Source organism: Rana temporaria, chromosome 3 (genome assembly GCF_905171775.1).
Source record: "Rana temporaria chromosome 3, aRanTem1.1, whole genome shotgun sequence".
NCBI lineage: Eukaryota > Metazoa > Chordata > Amphibia > Anura > Ranidae > Rana > Rana temporaria.
The window spans coordinates 667,692-683,863 of record NC_053491.1 but is presented as its reverse complement, the minus strand read 5'-3'; the positions used below and the strand labels follow the sequence as shown (position 1 = coordinate 683,863).

At 52.6% G+C, this 16,172-nt stretch overlaps 1 protein-coding gene across 1 annotated transcript in view; it reads left to right on the top strand.

Moving 5' to 3' along the window:
* The window catches only part of SLC4A5 (solute carrier family 4 member 5), a 165,511-nt gene that overhangs the window by 104,949 nt on the left and 44,390 nt on the right, over nt 1–16,172 (top strand). The window contains 4 exon segments of the mRNA XM_040342174.1: nt 4,119–4,183; nt 6,466–6,522; nt 6,524–6,667; nt 6,746–6,859. Of these exon segments, the coding sequence (XP_040198108.1) occupies nt 4,119–4,183; nt 6,466–6,522; nt 6,524–6,667; nt 6,746–6,859 (380 nt within the window).

The following is a 16,172-nucleotide window of genomic DNA, read 5'->3' as shown; positions in this document are numbered from 1 at the left end:
CGACACCCAACCACGTCCCACCGACATACCCAACCACATCCCACCGACATACCCAACCACGTCCCACCGACATACCCAACCACGTCCCTCCGACACCCAACCACGTCCCACCGACATACCCAACCACATCCCACCGACATACCCAACCACGTCCCACCGACATACCCAACCACGTCCCACCGACATACCCAACCACATCCCACCGACATACCCAACCACATCCCACCGACATACCCAACCACGTCCCACCGACATACCCAACCACATCCCACCGACACCCAACCACCGACATACCCAACCACGTCCCACCGACACCCAACCACCGACATACCCAACACATCCCACCGACACCCAACCACATCCCACCGACATACCCAACCACGTCCCACCGACATACCCAACCACATCCCACCGACATACCCAACCACGTCCCACCGACATACCCAACCACATCCCACCGACATACCCAACCACGTCCCACCAACATACCCAACCACGTCCCACCGACAAACCCACCACGTCCCACCGACATACCCAACCACGTCCCACCGACATACCCAACCACGTCCCACCGACATACCCAACCACATCCCACCGACATACCCAACCACGTCCCACCGACATACCCAACCACGTCCCACCGACATACCCAACCACGTCCCTCCGACACCCAACCACGTCCCACCGACATACCCAACCACATCCCACCGACACCCAACCACCGACATACCCAACCACGTCCCACCGACTAACCCAACCACACACCACCGACATACCCAACCACATCCCACCGACATACCCAACCACGTCCCACCGACATACCCAACCACATCCCACCGACATACCCAACCACGTCCCACCGACATACCCAACCACGTCCCACTGACATACCCAACCACATCCCACCGACATACCCAACCACGTCCCACCGACATACCCAACCACGTCCCACCGACATACCCAACCACGTCCCTCCGACACCAAACCACGTCCCACCGACATACCCAACCACATCCCACCGACACCCAACCACCGACATACCCAACCACGTCCCACCGACATACCCAACCACGTCCCACCGACATACCCAACCACATCCCACCGACATACCCAACCACGTCCCACCGACATACCCAACCACGTCCCACCGACATACCCAACCACGTCCCACCGACATACCCAACCACGTCCCACCGACATACCCAACCACATCCCACCGACATACCCAACCACGTCCCACTGACATACCCAACCACGTCTCACCGACATAGCCAACCTCGTCCCACCGACATAGCCAACCTCGTCCCACCGACATACCCAACCACGTCCCACCAACATACCCAACCACGTCCCACCGACATACCCAACCACGTCCCACCGACATACCCAACCACGTCCCACCGACATACCCAACCACGTCCCACCGACATACCCAACCACGTCCCACCGACATACCCAACCTCGTCCCACCGACATACCCAACCACGTCCCACCAACATACCCAACCACGTCCCACCAACATACCCAACCACATCCCACCGACATACCCAACCACATCCCACCGACATACCCAACCACGTCCCACCGACATACCCAACCACGTCCCACCGACATACCCAACCACGTCCCACCGACATACCCAACCACGTCCCACTGACATACCCAACCACGTCCCACCGACATACCCAACCTCGTCCCACCGACATACCCAACCACGTCCCACCGACATACCCAACCACGTCCCACCGACATACCCAACCACGTCCCACCGACATACCCAACCACGTCCCACCGACATACCCAACCACGTCCCACCGACATACCCAACCACGTCCCACTGACATACCCAACCACGTCTCACCGACATAGCCAACCTCGTCCCACCGACATAGCCAACCTCGTCCCACCGACATACCCAACCACGTCCCACCAACATACCCAACCACGTCCCACCGACATACCCAACCACGTCCCACCGACATACCCAACCACGTCCCACCGACATACCCAACCACGTCCCACCGACATACCCAACCACGTCCCACCGACATACCCAACCACGTCCCACCGACATACCCAACCACGTCCCACCAACATACCCAACCACGTCCCACCAACATACCCAACCACATCCCACCGACATACCCAACCACATCCCACCGACATACCCAACCACGTCCCACCGACATACCCAACCACGTCCCACCGACATACCCAACCACGTCCCACCGACATACCCAACCACGTCCCACTGACATACCCAACCACGTCCCACCGACATACCCAACCTCGTCCCACCGACATACCCAACCACGTCCCACCGACATACCCAACCACGTCCACCGACATACCCAACCACGTCCCACCGACATACCCAACCACGTCCCACCGACATACCCAACCACGTCCCACCGACATACCCAACCACGTCCCACCGACATACCCAACCACCGACATACCCAACCACGTCCCACCGACATACCCAACCACGTCCCACCGACATACCCAACCACGTCCCACCCACATACCCAACCACGTCCCACCGACATACACTCCAACCACCGACATACCCAACCACGTCCCACCAACATACACTCCAACCACATATTTATAAGGGGTGATGAGTCCAGACATTGGACACACAGAATATGGTGATATCCATCCACGGCTTCCCCTGGATTGTAGGACAGGGAGGGGGAGGAAACGATTGTTTGTTACGTTCCTCGCCCTCTCTGGCGGTAATCTCCTCCCCTTTTCTACGACACAACCTCCATCACTAATCCATCCACCTGTGACTCCTCCTTCATGGAAGCCTCTATGGGTGGGGGAGGGGACTGTGTCACCCGAGGGGCCGAAAACCACAAAGGAAATAATTGTCCGTTTTCTGGTCAATGTGGATTCTGTAAAACGCGTGTAACTGATATCTGCCACATCTCTCCTTATTCCCCGCTTCGCTCTTCTCTGGCTGCTCCTCATCTGTAAGTATCTCTGGGGAATGTGTGTGTGTGTGCGACTCCTCTGTGTGTAGACCCTCATAGATCCACCGAATCCCTCCACCGAATCCACCGAATCCCTCCACCGAATCCCTCCACCGAATCCACCGAATCCCACCATAGGATCCACCGAATCCCACCATAGGGTCCACCGAATCCCTCCACCGAATCCCACCTCCGAATCCACCGAATCCCACCATAGGGTCCACCGAATCCCACCATAGGATCCACCGAATCCCACCATCGAATCCACCGAATCCCACCATCTAATGCACCGAATCCCACCATAGGGTCCACCGAATCCCACCATAGGGTCCACCGAATCCCACCATAGGATCCACCGAATCCCAACATAGGGTCCACCGAATCCCACCATAGGGTCCAGCGAATCTCACCATAGAATCCACTGAATCCCACCATAAAATCCACAGAATCCCACCATAGTCATGTGTAGACCCTCATAGATCCACTGAATCCCACCATCGAATCCACCGAATCCCACCATAGGATCCACCGAATCCCACCATCGAATCCACCGAATCCCACCATATAATCCACCGAATCCCACCATAGTCATGTGTAGACCCTCATAGATCCACGAATCTCACCATAGGATCCCCTGAATCTCCTCTGTAGTCATGTGGAGACCCTCATAGATCCACGAATCTCACCATAGGAGCCCCTGAATCTCCTCTGTAGTCATGTGGAGACCCTGGTGGGATCCATTGGGAATCTATGGGGAATGAAGACACACGACTCCTATTCGGATCTGTTTTCCCTCCATAGATTTGTTCCCTGGACATTGGGATCTGGTGACCCCGATTGATCATTTCATTGGGGGTCTCAGAGGGGAGATTTGGCTTCACCCCCCATGTAGTGCTGGTTGTTCCCCATAGATTTCCCATTGGAATGTTGTGTATGGAGGGACCCCGGGGCCCCGCATATAGCCGGCTCAGTGTGTCTCCGGAGCTTTTTTCTCATGGACTCCGAGAATTACAACTTTATTTGTCTTCACAGTCCCACCCCAGGGACACGTCAGATCACATGATTGTCCTCCACCCATCCCACTCGTGTCTTCTATGAAGAAATTGTATGAAGTCCAATCTCCTCTCTTCTCTCTTCCAGGGAACATCACAACTTTATTCAATTCTTCAGCCATATTTGCACCAAACATCACTAACACAACTTTGGTAAGTAATGATCAGCAGATCTGACAAAGGTCTTGGGGCTGACGGCGTCAGGTGGTGTGACTACGGGTGTGACTACGGGTGTGACTACGGGTGTGACTACGGGTGTGACTACAGGTGTGACTCCAGGTGTGACTTCTGATGTGACTATGGGTGTGAGTTCAGGTGTGACTTCAGGTGTGACTACAGATGTGACTTCAGATGTGACTACAGATGTGACTACAGATGTGACTACAGATGTGACTTCAGATGTGACTACAGATGTGACTACAGATGTGACTTCAGATGTGACTACAGATGTGACTACAGGTGTGACTTCAGGTGTGACTTCAGGTGTGAAATCAGATGTGACTTCTGATGTGACTACAGGTGTGACTTCAGACATGACTACAGATGTGACTACAGATGTGACTACAGGTGTGACTACAGGTGTGACTTCAGGTGTGACTTCAGGTGTGACTTCAGGTGTGACTACAGATGTGACTTCAGGTGTGACTTCAGGCGTGACTTCAGATGTGACTTCAGGTGTGACTTCAGCTGTGACTTCAGATGTGACTTTAGGTGTGAACACAGATGTGACTACAGATGTGACTTTAGGTGTGACTACAGATGTGACTACAGATGTGACTTCAGGTGTGACTTCAGGTGTGACTTCAGGTGTGACTACAGATGTGACTACAGATGTGACTTCAGGTGTGACTTCATGTGTGACTTCAGGTGTGACTACAGATAGGACTACAGATGTGACTACAGGTGTGACTTCAGACATGACTACAGGTGTGACTTCAGGTGTGACTTTAGGTGTGAATACAGATGTGACTTCAGGTGTGACTTCAGGTGTGACTCCAGGTGTGACTTTAGGTGTGAATACAGGTGTGACTTTAGGTGTGAATACAGGTGTGACTTTAGGTGTGACTACAGATGTGAATACAGGTGTGAATACAGATGTGACTTCAGGTGTGACTTCAGATGTGACTACAGATGTGACTATAGATGTGACTTCAGGTGTGACTTCAGGTGTGACTACAGGTGTGACTACAGATGTGACTATAGATGTGACTTCAGGTGTGACTTCAGGTGTGACTTCAGGTGTGACTTCAGGTGTGACTTCAGGTGTGACTTCAGAAGTGACTTCAGGTGTGACTTCAGATGTGACTACAGATGTGACTTTAGGTGTGACTACAGATGTGACTTCAGATGTGACTCCAGGTGTGACTTCAGGTGTGACTTCAGATGTGACTTCAGATGTGACTTCAGATGTGACTTCAGGTGTGACTTCAGATGTGACTTCAGGCGTGACTTCAGATGTGACTTCCGGGGTGACTTCAGGTGTGATTTCAGATGTGACTTTAGGTGTGACTCCAGGTGAGACTTCAGGTATGACTTCAGATGTGACTTCAGATGTGACTCCAGGTGTGACTTCAGGTGTGACTTCAGGTGTGACTTCAGGTGTGAATACAGGTGTGACTACAGATGTGACTACAGATATGACTTCAGATGTGACTTCAGGTGTGACTTCAGGTGTGACTTCAGGTGTGACTCCAGGTGTGACTTCAGGTGTGAATACAGGTGTGACTACAGATGTGACTACAGATATGACTTCAGATGTGACTTCAGGTGTGACTTCAGGTGTGACTTCAGATGTGACTTCAGGTGTTACTTCAGATGTGACTTCAGGGTACAGTCCTCTGGATTTGAGCTGTTCTAACGATATTCTGGTTCCTATCTTCCCCACATGAACTCCAAGTCCAATGTCGTGAATAATACAGCCTTGGACTGGACTTCAGGTGTGACTTCAGATGTGACTTCAGATGTGACTTCAGGTTACGGTCCTCTGGATTCGAGCTGTTCTAACGATATTCTGGTTCCTATCTTCCCCACATGAACTCCAAGTCCAATGTCGTGAATAATACAGCCTTGAGATGTGACTTCAGGTGTGACTCCAGGTGTGACTTCAGATGTGACTTCAGGTGTGACTTCAGGTGTGAATACAGATGTGACTTCAGGGTACGGTCCTCTGGATTAGAGCTAACGATATTCTGGTTCCTATCTTCCCCACATGAATTCCAAGTCCAATGTCGTGAATAATACAGCCTTGAGATGTGACTTCAGGTGTGACTCCAGGTGTGACTTCAGATGTGACTTCAGGTGTGACTTCAGATGTGACTATAGATGTGACTACAGATGTGACTTCAGGTGTGACTCCAGATGTGACTTCAGGTTACGGTCCTCTGGATTAGAGCTAACGATATTCTGGTTCCTATCTTCCCCACATGAACTCCAAGTCCAATGTCGTGAATAATACAGCCTTGGACTGGAGCCAGCTGAGTACGAAGGAATGGTCTGAAATATGGCGGCAGCCTGCTGGGGAACTCCTGCAGTTACGTTCCGGATTTGGCGCTCATGTCCTTCATCCTCTTCTTCGGAACGTACTCCATGACTCTGACACTGAAGAAGTTCAAGTTCAGCCGCTACTTTCCCACCAAGGTAGGTCCTGGGGGAGGGTGGGCTCTACATTGATCTCCTTGTCCATGGAACTGACCCCTGTCTTGCCTCTCTCCTCAGCTGCGCACCCTGGTGGCTGATTTTGCCATAGTCTTCGTCATCCTCTTCTTCTGTGGTGTGGATGCCTTTTTTGAACTGGAAACCCCAAAATTGCATGTTCCTAATAAAATTAAGGTTGGCCCTCTTGTATCCTTCTGTCCGTTCCGCTTCCTGTCACTCCTTTCCACTTCCCCTGACAACCCCAATGTCAATCTGGTTTCTGAAGTAGTCACTGGAACCCGTTTATTAGAACCAGTTACAGGGTGAATGGTGACACAGCAAAAGAGAATATGGGGGGGGGGGCATCTATCCTACCACAGGGGGGGCCATCTATCCTACCATAGGGGAGAGGTATGGGGGGGGACCATCTGTCCTACCATAGAGGGGAGTATAGGGGGGGCATCTATCCTACCATAGGGGAGAGTATGGGGGGGGCATCTATCCTACCATAGGGGGGCCATCTATCCTACCATAGGGGAGAGTATGGGGGGGGAGGGAGCATCTATCCTACCATAGAGGGGGGAGTATGGGGGGGAGGGGGCATCTATCCTACCATAGGGGGGGCCATCTATCCTACCATAGGGGGGCCATCTATCCTACCATAGGGGAGAGTATGGGGGGGGCATCTATCCTACCATAGGGGGGGCCATCTATCCTACCATAGGGGAGAGTATGGGGGGGGACCATCTATCCTACCATAGGGGAGAGTATGGGGGGGCCATCTATCCTACCATAGGGGAGCGTATGGGGGGGGGCCCATCTATACTACCATAGTGGGAGCGTATGGGGGGGACCATCTATACTACCATAGGGAGCGTATGGGGGGGGACCATCTATACTACCATAGGGGGGAGTATGGGGGGGGACCATCTATCCTACCATAAGGGAGAGTATGGGGGGGGGGCCATCTATCCTACCATAGGGGAGAGTATGGGGGGGGACCATCTATCCTACCATAGGGGAGAGTATGGGGGGGGGACCATCTATCCTACCATAGGGGAGAGTATTGGGGGGGGCATCTAACCTACCATAGGGGAGAGTATGGGGGGGGAGGGGGGCATCTATCCTACCATAGGGGAGAGTATGGGTGGGGGACCATCTATCCTACCATAAGGGAGAGTATGGGGGGGGGGGACAATCTATCCTACCATAAGGGAGAGTATGGGGGGGACCATCAATCCTACCATAGGGGAGAGTATGGGGGGGGCATCTATCCTACCATAGGGGGAGAGTATGGGGGGGGGACCATCTATCCTATCATAGGGGAGAGTATGGGGGGGCATCTATCCTACCATAGGGGAGAGTATGGGGGGGCATCTATCCTACCATAGGGGAGAGTATGGGGGGGGACCATCTGTCCTACCATAGGGGAGAGTATGGGGGGGGGGACCATCTATACCTACCATAGGGGAGAGTATGGGGGGGGACCATCTATCCTACCATAGGGGGGAGTTATGGGGGGGGACTGTAAACGGCTACCCACTGGTGTGAGGGGTCTCAGCCGCTGGAGACGTCCTTTTCCCTGGCAAGCTGCGATATGCAGGTACCGCCGGTATATCCCATCAAACGCCCTTCCAAGAAACGAGACGGGCTACGTTTGCAGAGTCAAGTAGACTGACTTTATTTGGCATATTTCACCTGCTTATATCTGCTTACAACTGTTACAAGAACAATGACATCTCCTTGAATTAATCACTTGACCAGTCTCTAGACGCCTTCGGCACCGCACCCCACTTAACATTTCTGGCCAGGCACATTCCTTTCTCAATAGAATTCAATTAACCTTTAAAACAATTATCACTCACACATAATCCCATCAGCATACACCTCACAGGGGGGCTGTTTACCTGCACACAAAAGAGAGTTCATTAGGTATGCGAAGGAACATTAGCATTCCAGCAATGAAAAGAGACTTGTCCAGTTAACCCTTTGAGCTCAGAATACAATGTGGTACATCCATTTGTGACAAGCCATGCAGTTCCCATACCCCCCTGCACGAAGATTATAACTGTCCTGGCAGCATGCATATGTCCGTTACACTACTCCCCCTTTGTGGAACACTCCGGCAGACCCGGATTGATCCTTTTCGGGTCAACTTGGGGATGTCCGGTCTGCTGTTAGGGGTAAAAGTTCCGTTTGCCTGGACAGTCCGTCGGCCTTTCCCTATTGGCTTACCAGGTCGGTAAGCTGATGGTGACGGTGAATAATAGAATTCAGTTCTGGAACAGTCACTTGCTTTGCTCTCTCAATGGCTCCCAAAACCTTTTGCAGATGCTCTTGGGACAAATACGGCACCACCTGGATGCAAATCCCATTTAATCTTTTGACAATTTCCGCTGTTTGTGCATTTTAAATGTCAGGCCAACGGGACATCTATAATACATGACATAGTGTCGATGCATCTCTGATTTCTCACTGGCCAACTTGTCCACATTCCCATTTAGACTGTGATTAATTGTGCCGGATCTACAGTACATGTCGGGGAAGGTAGTCGTACCCGTTCTCAGCAGCAAGCGAGTTGATTCCAGCAACGCGGGTGGTCACGGGACAAGCAGCAGCAGGTGTAGGTAAATAAAGCCGAAAGTCAGAGGGCCAAATGATCGTTGCCCAGCACCACCTCGGCAGTAGGTTGTCCATGATACCAACTGTGGTCTTTTCCTGACCCGGCTCCCCAGTCTAAGTGCACCCGGTGGTGGGTACGCGAAATACAGCACCCCCTGCGACCCGGACGGCAACTGTGCGAGTGGACACGTTCTCTTGCTTTACCAATTGTTTTTGATCAGAGTGATAGTAGTCCCCGGAATCTCTTAGGCCTTGTGCTACTTGTCCATTCACCGTACCTCCTGACGGTGATGCTGACGGTTATCCGGATAGGCCGCTTGTATTGGGTCTGCTCATACCAAATTTCCCAGACATTCCTCAGGGACCCCCTCGGTCTCCAGGCAGTGGGCCGCAGAGGGACGTGATGGAGTGACCTCTGTGTTGGGTGTTGTGCGTCTCCAATTGTTTTTTGTAGCTCTCAAAGGGCAATAACGAGCAATATGTCCCGTGTCGCTGCAGTGATGGCACGTCACCCTAGGCGAATCCCGGGGGTAGTAGTTAGGCCCCTGAGGACGTGGTGGGATGGAGGCCCGAAACTCTGGGCGTGGGGTGACGGTTGGAGTACGCAGTTCTACCTTCTGAGCCAGCCGCATAGTACCCTGGCTTACTTTCCTTGTCTCCGCGTACTCATCTTGCTACCGAGCCGCCTCGTTTAAGTTAGCGGGACGGCGATCTCGTACCCAGTCTTGTATGTCTGCGGCCAGGTCTTGGAAGAAATGTTCCATTAGGAACAGCTGCAATACTTCCTCCCCGGTGTTGGCCTTGCAACCCTTGGACCCAAAGGGATGCCACCCTTTGTAACTGGTTGGCCCATTCCATGTGGGAGTCCACAGCCATCTCTTGGACTCCCGAAGCGCCGGCGTATGCTTCTGGCGTTACGGCATATCGGGTTAGCAGCCGCCTTTTTAACTTGCTGATATTGTAAAATATCCTCTGGGGCGAGAGCCCGAAAGGCTTCATTGGCTTTGCCCGTCAATTTCCCCGACAAAATAGTGACCCATGGTCTGGGGGTACCTGGTTGTAGTGAGCACTGCCTCTCAAAGTCCGCCAAATATCCATCAATTTCCTCCTCACTTTCTACAAAAGGCTTTAAATGCAGTGAACGGTATTTTCTTCCTGTAGCAGCAGGTGGGGGGGTAGGAACTGCAGGTGTAATGGGCTGTCTCGCTCTTACCAGTTCCAGTTCTTGTCCCCTCTTCGTTTGTATCTCCTCCCTTGCTTCCCGGAACAGCTTGGTTTATTAGTTCCCACGGACGTTTCTGGATACAAGGATAATCTCCGCTGTACAATCCCAGTAAATTACATCTTCTTTGCTGACCGGTGCAAGGGGCTCCGTTCCTTCCATGGATCCATCCATTTTCGTCCAGCTCCAGCAGGTCAGCTATCAGCTCCCTCCGTGGTCTGTTGCTGGCGCTCCTACCACGACTCTCCAATAGATCTTTCAGTGTGGATCTTTCAGCCTGGCGTACTGCGACTCCATTCAGCACTTGCTCTTTGGATAAAAGGACCATCCCACTGCTGCCACCAATGTAAACGGCTACCCACTGGTGTGAGGGTCTCAGCCGCTGGAGACGTTCCTTTCCCTGGCAAAGCTGCGATATGCAGGTACCGCCGGTATAATCCCATCGAACGCCCTTCCAAGAAACGAGACGGGCTACGTTTTGCAGAGTCAGAGCAGACTCACTTTATTTGGCATATTTCACCTGCTTATATCTGCTTACAACTGTTACAAGAACAATGACATCTCCTTGAATTAATCACTTGATCAGTATCTAGACGCTTCGGCACCTCACCCCACTTTACATTTCCTGGCCAGGCACATAGAATTCAATTAACCTTTAAAACAATTATCACTCACACATAATCCCCCTCAGCATACACCTCACAGGGGGGCTGTTACCTACACAAGAGAGAGTTCATTAGCTATGCGAAGGGTACATTAGCAATTAGCAGTGAAAGAGACCATTGTCCAATTAACCCTTTGAGCTCAGAATACAATGCGGTACATCCAATTGTGACAAAGCCATGCAGTTCCTGTAGTCCCCCTGCACGAAATTATAACTGTCCCGGCAGCATGCATATGTCCGTTACAGGACCATCTATCCTACCATAGGGGGAGTATGGGGGGGGACCATCTATCCTACCATAGGGGGGAGTATGGGGGGGGCATCTATCCTACCATTAGGGGAGAGTATGGGGGGGCCATCTATCCTACCATAGGGGGGAGTATGGGGGGGACCATCTATCCTACCATAGGGGGGAGTATGGGGGGGACCATCTATCCTACCATAGGGGGGAGTATGGGGGGGGACCATCTATCCTACCATAGGGGGGAGTATGGGGGGGACCATCTATCCTACCATAGGGGGGAGTATGGGGGGGACCATCTATCCTACCATAGGGGGGAGTATGGGGGGGACCATCTATCCCACTCCAGACATTTGGCGTTTTTGTTACGGGATTGGTGATAAATTTGGCGTGGAAAGTTGTCCTCAGAGGTCGGCTCAATGAAGGGAAATGAAGGACAAATATTTGGAAATGTTTCTCGCTTGGTCTTTGATCTTCTAACTGTCTCTCTCTCTCCTTCTTCTCCTTCTCTCTGCTGCGTTCTTAAGCTTCGTAAACTTATTAGCGATTTCTCGATCTTCATGTCCATCCTGCTCTTTGTTGGTCTGGACATGCTCTCAGGATTAAATACTCCCAAACTACAAGTGCCCACCGATTTCAAGGTAACCCCCCCCTCGTGTTCCATGAAACTCATGCATGCTCCGGTGTGTCCCCCCATTTCCATCTCCTTCACCTTCTGCTTATAATATCAACCTGACCAAGAATAGAAGTCCCCGAAGGACGGGGGTCCCATTGTGGGGGTCCTAAGTGCAAAGCTTCGATCACACAAGACCTCCAATGTCCCGGATCTCCAACCTATTCCTATCTGTTCACCAAACCCAACGACTGAACCAACCCCCACCTGAGCCCCGACACTTCACCGATCACCTGAACCCACCCCACCTGAGCCCTGACACTTCACCGATCACCTCAACCCACCCCCACCTGAGCCCCGACACTTCACCGATCACCTGAACCCACCCCCACCTGAGCCCCGACACTTCACCGATCACCTGAACCCACCCCCACCTGAGCCCCGACACTTCACCGATCACCTGAACCCACCCCCACCTGAGCCCGACACTTCACCGATCACCTGAACCCACCCCCACCTGAGCCCGACACTTCACCATCACTCAACCCACCCCACCTGAGCCCAACACTTCACCGATCACCTGAACCCACCCCACCTGAGCCCCGACACTTCACCGATCACCTGAACCCACCCCCACCTGAGCCCCGACACTTCACCGATCACCTGAACCCACCCCCACCTGAGCCCAACACTTCACCGATCACCTGAACCCACCCCCACCTGAGCCTGACACTTCACCGATCACCTAAAATCACCCCCACCTGAGCCCCGACACTTCACCGATCACCTAAAATCACCCGATCCCCGAATCCTTCATGTCATCACTTCAACCCAAATCCTCAGCCAGACCAGAACATTGGACTGTAAAGTCCGGAACACACCATCGGAGTTTACATAGAGAACATGTTCTGTTTTACTCCAATGGAATTCCGATGTGAGTTTGGCCCAATCGTGTGTACCGGCCTAACAGTTCCCCGCCCCCTAAAACAACCCGTATTATAATATTGGAAGATCCCTGACAGACCTTTGAAGAAACATCATCTCCCTGCAGGAGAACGCCTCGTATATACTCCTCCATGATACATGTGTCTCCTCCTCCCCGCTCCATTGTGTCTCCTCCTCCCCGCTCCATTGTGTCTCCTCCCCTCTCCATTGTGTCTCCTCCTCCCCTCTCCATTGTGTCTCCTCCTCCTCCCCTCTCCATTGTGTCTCCTCCTTCCCGCTCCATTGTGTCTCCTCCTCCCCTCTCCATTGTGTCTCCTCCTCCCCTCTCCATTGTGTCTCCTCCTCCCCGCTCCATTGTATCTCCTCCTCCCCTCTCCATTGTGTCTCCTCCTCCCATCTCCATTGTGTCTCCTCCCCCCCGCTCCATTGTGTCTCCTCCTCCCCTCTCCATTGTGTCTCCTCCTCCCCACTCCATTGTATCTCCTCCTCCCCCTCCATTGTATCTCCTCCTCCCCTCTCCATTGTGTCTCCTCCTCCCCTCTCCCATGTGTCTCCTCCTCCCCTCTCCCATGTGTCTCCTCCTCCCCTCTCCATTGTGTCTCCTCCTCCCCTCTCCATTGTGTCTCCTCCTCCCCTCTCCATTGTGCCTCCTCCTCCCCTCTCCATTGTGTCTCCTCCTCCCCTCTCCATTGTGTCTCCTCCTTCCCGCTCCATTGTGTCTCCTCCTCCCCTCTCCATTGTGTCTCCTCCTCCCCACTCCATTGTGTCTCCTCCTCCCCGCTCCATTGTATCTCCTCCTCCCCTCTCCATTGTGTCTCCTCCTCCCCTCTCCATTGTGTCTCCTCCCCCCCCGCTCCATTGTGTCTCCTCCTCCCCTCTCCATTGTGTCTCCTCCTCCCCACTCCATTGTATCTCCTCCTCCCCGCTCCATTGTATCTCCTCCTCCCCTCTCCATTGTGTCTCCTCCTCCCCTCTCCCATGTGTCTCCTCCTCCCCTCTCCCATGTGTCTCCTCCTCCCCTCTCCATTGTCCATTGTGTCTCCTCCTCCCCTCTCCATTGTGTCTCCTCCTCCCCTCTCCATTGTGCCTCCTCCTCCCCTCTCCATTGTGTCTCCTCCTCCCCTCTCCATTGTGTCTCCTCCTCCCCTCTCCATTGTGTCTCCTCCTCCCCTCTCCATTGTGTCTTCTCCTCCCATCTCCATTGTGTCTCCTCCTCCCCTCTCCATTGTGTCTCCTCCTCCCTCTCCATTTTGTCTCCTCCTCCTCCCCTCTCCATTGTGTCTCCTCCTCCCCTCTCCATTGTGTCTCCTCCTCCCCTCTCCATTGTGTCTCCTCCTCCCCGCTCCATTGTATCTCCTCCTCCCCGCTCCATTGTATCTCCTCCTCCCCTCTCCATTGTGTCTCCTCCTCCCCTCTCCCATGTGTCTCCTCCTCCCCTCTCCCATGTGTCTCCTCCTCCCCTCTCCATTGTGTCTCCTCCTCCCCTCTCCATTGTGTCTCCTCCTCCCCTCTCCATTGTGTCTCCTCCTCCTCCCCTCTCCATTGTGTCTCCTCCTCCTCCCCTCTCCATTGTGTCTCCTCCTCCCCTCTCCATTGTGTCTCCTCCTCCCCTCTCCATTGTGTCTCCTCCTCCCCTCTCCATTGTGTCTCCTCCTTCCCTCTACATATCAGTGTTTTTGGTTGTGATGAACCCGGGACTAGGTCCGCCTTCAATGCTTCCTCTGTCCAGAACCAGCACCATCCAAGACTCTTTAACCCCCCCCCCCCCAGTCACCAAACCACACCAGTCCTGGAGTACATCAGGAATCACCTTTTATTTGGGACCTCACACAAATATATACACAAGGAGGACAATACAAACTGTAACCAGAAACCTAATTTACATGAGCTAATTATCTAATCCTTCAGACAGCCTATGTGACTCCGAGACGTGACCTTTAAGGTCCTTGCTGTCTCCTAGCTCCCCAACTACAATACACATTATCATCAATCAACACAGAACTCCTTCACACAAATATATACACAAGGATGACAATACAAACTGTAACCAGAAACCTAATTTACATGAGCTAATTATCGAATCCTTCAGACAGCCTAGGTGACTCAGAGACGTGACCTCTCAGGTCCTAGACTTGCCGTCTCCTAGCTCCCCAACTACAATACACATTATCATCAATCAACACAGAACTCCTTCACACAATAGCAGAGATAAATATCACAAACAGCAATGGGTGAAAGACTCTTAAGCCCCTTTCACACGATTGGACCGTTCAGGTCCGCCTCTCAGTTTTGTAATTTCATACAGTCCTATGGAGCGTTGGATGTCAGCGGACATGTCTCCGCTGACATCCGACCCGATCCAATCCGCCAAAATCAGACGTATGGCGATACGTCCCCATCCGTCCATAGCGGATCGGATCGGGTGACATGCTGTGCGTTTTCATCAGATCGCTCCATAGGAGACAGCGGCGCTGCACAAGCCCCTCCCTTCTCAGTAAAAAGGGAGGGGCTTGTCATCCGCTGGCTCAGCGGAGATCAGCGGACAAATCTCGGAGTCCGCCTGCGTGAAAGGAGATCCCACACCAGACTTATTTACAATAAACACATCATAGCCACCAACAGACAGACGGGTGGGTGGAGTTGATGACATCAGCATCTTCTATGAGCCCCAACATTATGACGTCATCACTATAATATGACGTATACAGGGGTCCCAGAGTCACTGGGCTAGATTCAGGTAGGGGGACGTAAGTTTGTGCGGGGGTAGCGTATGTTATTTACGCTACGCCGCCGCAATTTAGAGAGGCAAGTGCAGTATTCACAAAGCACTTGCTCCGTAAGTTACGGCGGCGTAGCGTAAATCTGCCGGCGTAAGCGCGCCGAATTCAAATTGTCAAGATGTGGGTGTGTTTTTATGTAAATTAAGTGTGACCCCACGTAAATGACGTTTCTCACGAACGGCGCATGCGCCGTCCGTGAAACGTATCCCAGTGCGCATGCTCCTAATCAGGTCGCAAATAGTCAATGCTTTCGACGTGAACGTAATTTATGCAAAGCCCTATTCACGAACGACTTACGCAAACGAAGTAAACGACGCAAAAATCGACGCGGGAACGACGTCCATACTTAACATTGGCTATGCCTCATATAGCAGGAGTAACGTTACGCCGGAAAAAGCCTTACGCACACGACGTAAAAAAA